At 47.1% G+C, this 9,852-nt stretch overlaps 1 protein-coding gene across 3 annotated transcripts; it reads left to right on the top strand.

The window, feature by feature from the left end:
• The first annotated feature begins 4,220 nt into the window (after positions 1-4,220).
• LOC125543439 (putative ubiquitin-conjugating enzyme E2 38) lies at positions 4,221-9,458 on the top strand. Of its 3 annotated transcripts, none has more exons than XM_048706794.1 (8): positions 4,221-4,543; positions 5,056-5,164; positions 5,938-5,982; positions 6,642-6,880; positions 6,959-7,022; positions 7,875-8,014; positions 8,111-8,248; positions 8,946-9,458. In XM_048706794.1, the coding sequence occupies exons 2-8, from the start codon at positions 5,092-5,094 to the stop codon at positions 9,207-9,209; spliced, it is 963 nt and encodes a 320-aa protein (XP_048562751.1). In that variant the 5' UTR covers positions 4,221-4,543; positions 5,056-5,091; the 3' UTR covers positions 9,210-9,458. The 3 variants fall into 3 exon arrangements, with proteins under 3 accessions (XP_048562751.1, XP_048562749.1, XP_048562750.1); XM_048706792.1 differs by having other exon boundaries at positions 4,241-4,543; positions 8,111-8,407; XM_048706793.1 differs by having other exon boundaries at positions 4,247-4,543; positions 5,938-5,964; positions 8,111-8,407.
• The last annotated feature ends 394 nt before the right edge of the window (positions 9,459-9,852 follow it).

The following is a 9,852-nucleotide window of genomic DNA, read 5'->3' as shown; positions in this document are numbered from 1 at the left end:
CCCTTGGCAGGTGGCTCTTCTGGCCCTAAGCTCATCTAGAAACTCCAGCTTTAGTTCGTCTCCTTGCGGGCCGTAAACTCCCGTGATCCACCAGTTGGACCCATCTTTGTTGTGGACTAGCCCAGACAGACAGTTGGTATCGTGCAAGAAACTGTCGATGCCCATGACCGTGGAGTCCCACGCCAACAGGATCCCTCCCCTCGTCTCACAAGTCGGCAAGTAATCATAGCCGTCGAAGGACGGACCTAAACATTGCATAACATCAAAGTGGTTAACAGTCTCCAACTTAGTCTCCTGCAGGTAAACCAAATTAACTTTGGCTGCCTGCACAAACTCCCTAACCGCCGAACGCTTAGCCGGGTTGTTAAGGCCCCGCACGTTCCAACACAGAATATGGGAATTTAAATCCATAAGGAAGCGTAGCACTCCGGGACCGAACCACCTCAATGGACCAGCACCTCCTGCGCCGTATCCTTCTCCATGTCACCATCGCTTGGCGTCACCTTGCCGAAGAGAGCAGCAATGACGCGGACATGCTGATCTCTCAGCGGGGAGTCGAACATGCCGCGGAGCTCTTCCACCAGCCCCTCATCAACGTCCATGTCGTCCGGCGCCATCCCAAGTGCCCTCATGAGAACATTCTCTGCCTTGGTCACCATGGTGTTTCTGTTGATCGTAGGACGTTTGTTCCCCCTCATGCTGCGACGCGGCGTGAAAGGAATGGCCTCCGGCCTCAGGGACGAGGCTTGAACTTCCTGAAGTAGGGGTGGCGCCAACTTTTTCATCAGCTGCGAGCAGAACCACTTGAGCTTGGAGAAGGCCTCCACCTCCTTGGCAGTCATGCGTTCGGTGCATGTCGAGTTGACGATCTGCATGTCCTGGGGAACGCTTGAAACCGCTGTAAAATCAGCTAAAACTCCCTGAGGCGCCACGTGTGAAGCCCTACCCGCCGGACTAACCGCCTCCTGGCCATGATTGGCTGGCACACGCATGGGGGTGCACGAATCTCCCGGGATCTCCCCAACCTCGCCTGATTGGCCCGCATCCGTCTCCTCCGGAACCGCAATCATGATCCTCTGGCAAGCATCATTGGTCGCCTGCTCAGGTGGGTCCAAGCGTGTTGGGGCCACCCGGTCGGCCTGGGAAGGCTCCAAGCCAACATGTCTCCCCACCAAAATAGGTGGGGCCTGGGGGATGGGACAGACCCGTATCTCCTTGTGGCCAGGCCCACCCTGGAAGGCCACCAGCGCTCCTGCCCCAATCATGGCGGGCTCTTGGCTGGCCGTGCCGGTCTCCTCGGGGTCCATCTGGTCAACCGCGCCAATGGCCACCCGCTCCCTTTGGCCCTCATTGGCCGGACTCGCCTCGGGATCCTCCTGGACACCCACGTGAAGGCCCACCTGCGAAGGATGGCCCATAGATGCAAGGATCACCTGATCCTGAACTGTCGGGGTGATCACAGTGCCGGCTGTCGGTGGGACCCGTCCCGCTACAGCACCCTGAGGAGCCCGCGGGCAATGAAAACCCGCCACCTCACCAACCAAATTTACCGTCCGCTTGTTTGAATCCTTGGCCACTTGTGCCGCTCCCTGCGACGACCGAACGGCATCTTGTGGGGGCACCGCGTAGGCGCAGCAGACAGCTAGGGCGCATAGCTTTTCTGCGCGGGACCAGCCCCAACAGCTTCCTGCATCGCTGGCAGCCGCCAGCTTGACTGCCCGAGCCGACCCACCAAAGCCTGACAGTAAGTACGACCATCACCACCAGCTCCGGCGAAGCTCGCCGGACTTCCAGCACCACGCCTGTCCGGGACCCCTCTCGTCCATGGCATGACCACCGTGTCACCTTCCTCAAAGGAATCATCTGAATCATCTGGGAGCCCGCTTTGCCCGCTACCATCTGAGCTCTCGGGCCGACGCTAGTTTTCCGGCGGGGTGAAGTCTCGCATGCGCGCGATGTGGATCAGGGCCGGGTACTCCAAGAGGCGGTTGCCGGCCGGACGCGCGTACTCCACCTGCGGCTCCGGGATCCAGATCTTCCGCCACCACCTGATTATCATGTACGTTCTAAGCTCCTCCGCCTACACCCCTTTTACTTACTGTGAGCAAAATACCCACAAGGAACTGCTTTTGGCATACCCAAAACAGGTTTAACTTAATAATGTGCTAAAACAAAGGAAAAGGAGCAAGTCATGAGTACTGAGTTGTGTCACTAGTTGTGACGTATGATATCAAAAGACTTGAACGTTAGGGTCATGTCCTACCCGGTTATATATCCTTTGATTTTTTTTCCTATAAGTTGACAACTTAGTATTTGATTCATTAAAATGGTACAAGAGAGTTGCCTAGTTAATTTACAGAAAGCTGGATGAAAACCATTGAAACATTCACATAAGACAGGGCACGCCAACCGATCGTATAAGTAAAATAGAGTTGTCCAACTAATTTTCGGAAAACCGGATGAAAACAGTTAACATGCCCACAAGATGAAGGCACTCCATCCGATCTGACTAAACCCCAGACCCCCACCCACCGCCAAGGAAAGGAACGCATTCGAGATAGTCTATAATGTCATTGTCATCGTCTGTCCTTGAGTAAGTGACTCCAACTTCACCATAGATGCCCAACCAAAAGCCATTAGACGAGTGACACACGAGAACCCCGTCAACCATGCAAAACAATCGATCGAATGCGTCGAGAAATGGCCGACTCCCGCTTCGGTGACGAGTCCCCTCGGAGAAAGAAGTAGCACCAACATAGCTCAACCTGACCATCACATGACATCGTTGATGTCACGTCGCCCTGCGACGCTACATCTCCGGTCTCATGCCTAGAAACATGTCCAATGGTTGACGGCGACAAAGGACATGTCGCGACCCTGCTCCTCTTCGCACAATCATCGTTGCCACATAAGCCACAACGTCATTGGATGTGAGACACCAACCATGACATCCGCACTTGCACTATCGGTTAGCCATCTGCCTGAGTGCCATGTTGTGTAAGTCGAGCACCAAGAGAGCGCGGAAGGGACGGTGGCATTGAAGGCGAACCCCCAAAAGGGGGGCGACGTGGAGATGACACCATGGCTTGACCTGACCCACACCAAAGTCTTAGTCTTTTACTTGAAGGATATTACACAAGGGTGGAGGAAGAGTGAGAGCTCCACGATCGGCCCTCGTGGTGGAAACGTCACACGCAGGTGTCATGCTCTCGGGGCTTTCGCCCCGCTTTATAGATGAGACAAGCACCATATTCATACAACAAGTTTGCAGACGGCATGTTGTGGAGACTTTCGAACCAAGCAGGCGAGGCCTTTGGGAATTAGGAAGGCGCTATGTCAGATGGGGACAGAGATAATGTGGCATGCACGTTTCTCGATTTTTGTTTCTCGATGTATGTTTCGAATTTTGATCTGAATTTTTTAGGGTTATCTTAATATGTGCTGTGAACATGCATGATTTTTTTCAGATTTTTTCGCAGTGTTTAAATTTGAATTCCGACCGCAAGGCACACGGTGACATACAAAACGTGCATGTCATCTGATCTCTGTCCGTCAGATGGATGTAGCGGCCGGCTCTCTTTTAATCGGAGGAGGAATGAAGGCATGTACTATGGTGGCATATGGATACATATGCCACATGACAAAAAGTAATTTGAAGCATCTATGTTGATTTGTTCTCCCCAATGCAAGCTACTACTAGTGTGCCTCATCAAAGAATAGAAAGTGACTTTCACTACACATGCATCCCTACTTTTTACTTCAGCTTTTTCAACTTTATGCACCGGATCACACTTTTTCTCTTCAAGCATCCGCCTGGAGAGAATGCTGCTTCTTCATCCGAACCTATTTTTTCTGTCATCCGATCCTACATAATATATGAGACATCATCCTGAAGTTATGCATTGACCATGCCCTGATTGGCACCATCAAAAAAAGTATTGTGTTTAATCGTGGTCTGATCTGGTGCCGAAAGTCCAGGCCAGAGCATGGGCAGCGCATGTGACACGCCATATCCGCGGAAAGGAGCAGTGCGCACTTGCACGAATTTACCAGCATATTAGCAGGCAGGGAGCGTAGGCACGAGACCGCAGCAGATCAGTCGCTGCCTTTGCCATCGCCATCGCCATCGCCATTGCTCTTCCTGCCACGAAGAAAGCACCCCCTACAAAACGAGCAGGATGTCCACCGGACGACAGCACACGCCCCCTACAATACGGCCCGTCACGTAGCCGGAGACCCCGAATCGGCATCCACCGACCGTTCCGGGAAAAATCCCTTCTCGCCGTCTCGATCAGTCGGACAGGAGGTGCCATCTGGGTGTGGTTCCAGCCGCGTCGGTCGTCCCTCCCCTGGCACGTCCGTCGAGTCCAGTCGCACATTCCGACCCTCCCCATCCGTCCGTGTGGTGTGACACCCGCATTCCCCGCCGCGCCACCCCGCAAATCCTGCCTACTAAACCCTACCTCCTTCCTCCCGACCTCCCCCCGGTGCGACCTCCACTCGGCTCACCACTCGAGCGGCACCAGGAAGGACGAGGCGACTGGTTGGTTTCGTCTGTTTTTTCCTCGCCTTCCGCTGCGTTTCTTGTTGGCCTGCAATCCGGGATCGTTTTGGGGTTTCTCGCGCTGATCTTTCGTTTCCTTTCCGGCGTCGTGGGATATTTCGTTTTCCTGTGCCGCATTGTGGGGTTCTGATGATGCGGTGATACTCCTGCACATGGCCTTGCGCCCTTGCCTGCATTTTCTTTTTCATGCTCATCCATGGGTTTGTTGTGGTGCCGCGGGTCCTTTGGTCCTGCCATGGCATCACCCATGCACTGACTGAGATTAGAGCGTTGGGGTGAGGCCGATGAGCAGACTTCTTGGGGGGATAAAGGGGCTCCTCGCGCCATGGCGATTCTCCAAGATTTTGAGCTTAATTTCTCTTGTTTTCTCTTCTCCAGTAGTCTTTACTCCTGGCGAGGAAATTGTTTATACTCTGAATGTTACGATGTTTATTCACCTTCCTAGCAATTGGTTATTGGTTCCAAATCCATGGCGCTTCATGTTTTTTCAGGTGGTTTTCTTGTGGGGTGGATTGAAACATCGAAGGATGGTTCTGAACAAGCTGCTTCAGCTGTTTGGAGTAGGCAAGAAGAAGAAGAGGAAGGATTCGAAGAAGAAAGGTGATCTGCCCTTCCCGATCCAACATGATTTATTTGTCACTGGTAGACTGCTATTCGATTCACATGGTCGATCGGGCTTTGTTCATTTAATAATGAGTATTTCCATCTGACGGGGTTCTCATCCGATGGGGTTGCCACTCTTTCTTCCAGCAACTCTGGTATGGATATGTTTTCGGGGTGCAGGGAGACTGCATATCTACCCTGCAGTTGTAATGGATAAAATTCTTCAGTTAATTTGGCTGCTTGCTCTGTGGTCTAGATAGTTCTATCAGGATGGTATGGTTGGACGTTTACTTTTCATTAATTTGTCTTGCTTGTGTTGGAACTACTGAACCGCATGGATTAACTCTTAGGAACGCAACAAGTTCTAAGTTGATATCTTACTACATGGTTAAGAGACACGCCGCAAATGCCACATTGTGGTGTGGGACATGCATTTTCACAGGAAAAGTAAGAAGAATGATATCCTGGTGTAGTTAGAGTGCTACTAGAGTTTGGTTGGATGGATGAATGCCCAGGGTTGGGCAAGCCGGCATGGGACTGAATCTTAAGTCTTAACACTGCCATATTACTTGGTTGGCCAGTCCCCTCCTAGCCAGCCTATTCCGTTTTTTTAGTTTGGTTAGACGTGAAAAGGCATTATGAATCCATGTCTCCTCTCTGGTCAACAATATCCGAAGTTTGTTATATTAAACCCCTCATGTAATACATAAATGATTTTTTGTTATTTTCCTCAATGTTGTTCTAATAAATTGATGAACCATTTTATGCAGGAAAGTCCATCAACCCTGTTTCGCAAGGTAGCCTTCCATGCCAATGTAAAATCTTGAAATGTTCCATATGTGCCTTCGGATTAGATATGTTAGTTTTAAACCTTATCAGCAGTTATCTTGAAAATGTATATGACACTTTCAGTTGGTTGAGTACTGAGTAAAGTAAGCCCTGAAATGGATCTAGGAGTTGCAAAAATCTTGACCAATAAATACTCATGGTCTTACTGAATAGAAAGAAAGATTGTAGGTGCAACCACTTGGGAGTTGTATTTCCATTGTCAAACATTTGTAACCACTGGTTTAAGGAAGCAGTTGGTTTGGCTATCTATAGAATGAGGACTGAATTGCATGCATATATTGTACATGTCGTGTTCACTGCTTGAGAAAATCACAGCTATTTATATTTTAATTTATGCATGTAGTACTAGTTTTATTGACACTGTAGGATTAGTTTGAACGGTATCCAACTTTCACAAAAGTTAACATGAAAACTAGCTATACCTGATTCACAACAAAGAAACACAATACTTTGAGGTGAAAACTACAAAAACTGAATACTACAAAGGCATTGTCGCAGTGAACCTCAACAGATAAGTGGTATAGGCTGCATCAGATGGGATCCCATTCTATATCTCTGTCCTGAACTTTTATGTACATATTTGGTGATAACATACATCATTAGACAACATTCTGCTGGATTTCAGGTGCTGCTCCACAGTCTACTCTTAATATCCTTGCGAGCAAGAGTGTATTGGATCCCTGTTCAAGTGGGGCTAGTACTGTGCTATCACTGCAAAAGGATGAGCCTGGATGTTCAAGTAATATCTCATCGATGATAAAGGAAGTAAATGGATCTGAAAATGAGGACCACAAGTTATTTAACCAATTTGATGTTGTTCAAGATTACTCAGACCACCACTATGCAAAGACTTCACCAGGGAAGGTATGCCATGTCCTTTCTTGAACTCCGTTTCTGTTGGACCCAGCTGCGAACTAATTTCCACCTCCTATCTGTGACCAGACCACCAAAGATTGGGCTAAAACAATCCAAAATGAGTGGAAGCTTCTTCAGAGAGATCTACCTGGTCGGTACATATCTAATATCTTCATAAGATAAATTTGGTATATTTGTTTTGATCAGACTATGTCAATTTGATAGCGATATGTTCATTGATTCTTCTAACTCAATTGTGTTTGTGGGAGTTTGGAAATATCTGTTGATTCCCACATTAACTCATGGCATTATTCATGTTTGCCTCAATGTGTTAAAAAAATCCATGACGCCATTTCTGTGCGTACGAAGCCCCCCGCCCCCTACTGTAACAATATAAATTTTAAAGGATGATACTATTATTTCCATGCAGTCAATCAGTCATCATTCTCTGCACTTGGTGTATGCCGATTATATCTTATTAATTTTCCTGATAAAATAAATTATATTAAATTTGTGTTGACTTCAATGTACTATCCGCGCACTCTACCTTGAGTAGCTGAAAACCCTGAAAGTTTTGATGGTTGTTCAGTCTAAACTTGACACAATTCATGCTCAATTTATTTATATTCCTTGATGCTATTTTTGTTTATACTAACGTCCTACAGACTGCCACTACAGAAACTTCAAAAGATATACTGTTGTTTCTATACAACCATCATTTTCTGCATTTGTTGGCCCTTTCATACAGTTTCTCATAATGGATTGTTGACACCTTTCTATACTATCATGTTTCAGAAACTAATCATTTATATTTGAAATGAATGGGAAAACTGAAAACTGCTCGTAACTCCCAAGCTAATGGGTAGTATAGGAGGTCCTAGTGTCGACACATGTGTTTTCATATTTGCAACCGCAATCCTTTTTTTTTAGATATTTTCCTCCTCAATCAGTTGATTTCTCATATTAATAATAACTTGGATCTGATTTTTGTTTCAATATGCAGAATCTATATATGTTAGAGTTTATGAGGATAGGATTGATCTGATTAGGGCTGCTATTGTTGGTCCTGCTGGAACTCCATATCATGATGGTCTGTTCTTCTTTGATGTTTGTTTTCCTCCTGAATACCCGCGATGTCCACCGGTATGTTGCCACTTCACAGCCACCTTCCCCCTTGTTTTTACCACTTCACACTGGTCCTCCAAAATTGCAATATCTTAACCTATTCAATATGCACAGAAAGTTCATTTCCATTCGAGTGGGCTTCGGCTTAATCCAAACTTGTACGAGAGTGGTAAAGTTTGCCTCAGCCTGCTGAATACTTGGTTAGGTTCTGGATCTGAGAAGTGGGGCAAGTCAAATTCCACCATGCTGCAGGTGTTGGTCTCCATCCAGGGCCTTGTGTTGAATGATAAACCTTACTTTAATGAGCCAGTCATCTTTAGCTCTAAAGAAAAGCATTCCCTTGGATATAATCAGACTGCATTTGTCCTAACCTGCAAGTTGATGTTGTATTTACTTCAGAAGCCTCCAAAGGTAAGTACAGAATCCTCATTTCTTGCCAGGGTAAAAATGGTGTCTTTGGTGGTCTTCATGGTGTGAAATAAGATTTTGAGTTCTCATGGTTACAACATTGCTCAAACGCATTCAGAAAAAACTGCATGGATCCAAAAGCATCTAAATTCAGTGTTATGTTTAAACCAGCTCCTACCATAGTTAACTAAATCGAGTCTTTTATGTTTTCATTTCTTATACAGAGAAGAGAGAACTTGGAAGCAACTTCATTTCAATACTGATTAATTTGATGAATATCTTGTATAATTGTACTTGTCATCTCCATAAACTCTTTTAGTGGCGCAGTACTCCCAACCCATATAGGAGATGTTTTTTGTGAGTTGTGACATGAAATTACCAACTCCAAGTTTTGCTCATTTTAGTTACACTATTAAGAAGTGTACACCTCTTATGAACAGTATATTTGTATGGAAAGTTGAACATACCTCTTATGAAGTGTACACCTGTTTCTTTAGGGCACTGAATTCATTCTTACAGTTCGTTTTTTCCTTTTCTGCAGCATTTTGAGACCCTCATCGTGTGCCATTTCCATGAGCGGGAGCGAGCCATCCTAGAGGCATGCCGTGCATATGCTTCGGGCATGGTCGTCGGATCATCGGTCAAGGATGGCCGGACTTACCTCCGCAACAAGTGCTTTGCAGGTTTCAAGAAGTCCCTGGATGCCCAGGCTGAACTTCTCGCGAAGGAGCTAGCCGCGAACAGACTCCGTGCGGTAGAACTGAAGAGAGAGGTGCCTGCTGCAGATAAGACCATGTTTCCCTGACCATTGGCTGTAGTTTAGCACTTGCTCGCTATTTGTTAGCTATTTGATGAATTAAATTTGCCCCTTGATTTCTATGTCTACCCACTTTGTGGTTTTAGCATGCGACCTTAGTGCAATACATGTTGGTAGAAACTTGTTACACTAGCTTCGGTGCCTGCATAAAGATGGCAATAGAACCTGTGCCGCTTTGATGAGCAGCACAAATTGACTTTTTTGTGTGCAACTCAAGACAGTTTGTGATGTTTTAAACTTGATTTGTTCATTTGGTAAGTTACAAGGGCAATGAATGTAGCATTTTTATAAGTTGACCCAAAGGATCTCAGATTCATTAAGTAAGAAAAGAGTTGGCATTCCATGACGACGAGGTCTCCGCCGCCCGGACACTACAACTCCTGAAAGGGGGACCTAACCTACCCAACCAACGAGTGCCCGAGGCCCGCCCCACACCATTGACCAAGATGGCCATCGGAGATGAGGAGGACCGTCGGTCTCGCCGGTGGAAACAGGGAGAACTCGCCTTTCGCCTCGCAGTCTCCAGGATTTGCCCTTTTTTAGATGCATGTTGAACCCTAACTCTTGTTTCCCGACGATTTGGATGATGGCTCTCCTCTCCTCCCCCCTCCTTCCCCTCTCGCTTTCCTTC

Source organism: Triticum urartu, chromosome 3 (assembly GCF_003073215.2).
Source record: "Triticum urartu cultivar G1812 chromosome 3, Tu2.1, whole genome shotgun sequence".
In the NCBI taxonomy this organism is placed as follows: domain Eukaryota; kingdom Viridiplantae; phylum Streptophyta; class Magnoliopsida; order Poales; family Poaceae; genus Triticum; species Triticum urartu.
This window is presented reverse-complemented; position numbering and strand designations above follow the sequence as displayed.

Coding starts and splice junctions, on each gene's coding strand:
- LOC125543439 (XM_048706792.1), top strand. CDS start 5,092: ATGGTTCTGAACAAGCTGCTTCAGCTGTTTGGAGTAGGCAAGAAGAAG. Junction 5,983..6,641: donor AGGTAGCCTTCCATGCCAAT/GTAAAATCTTGA, acceptor GCTGGATTTCAG/GTGCTGCTCCACAGTCTACT. Junction 8,408..8,945: donor TACTTCAGAAGCCTCCAAAG/GTAAGTACAGAA, acceptor CCTTTTCTGCAG/CATTTTGAGACCCTCATCGT.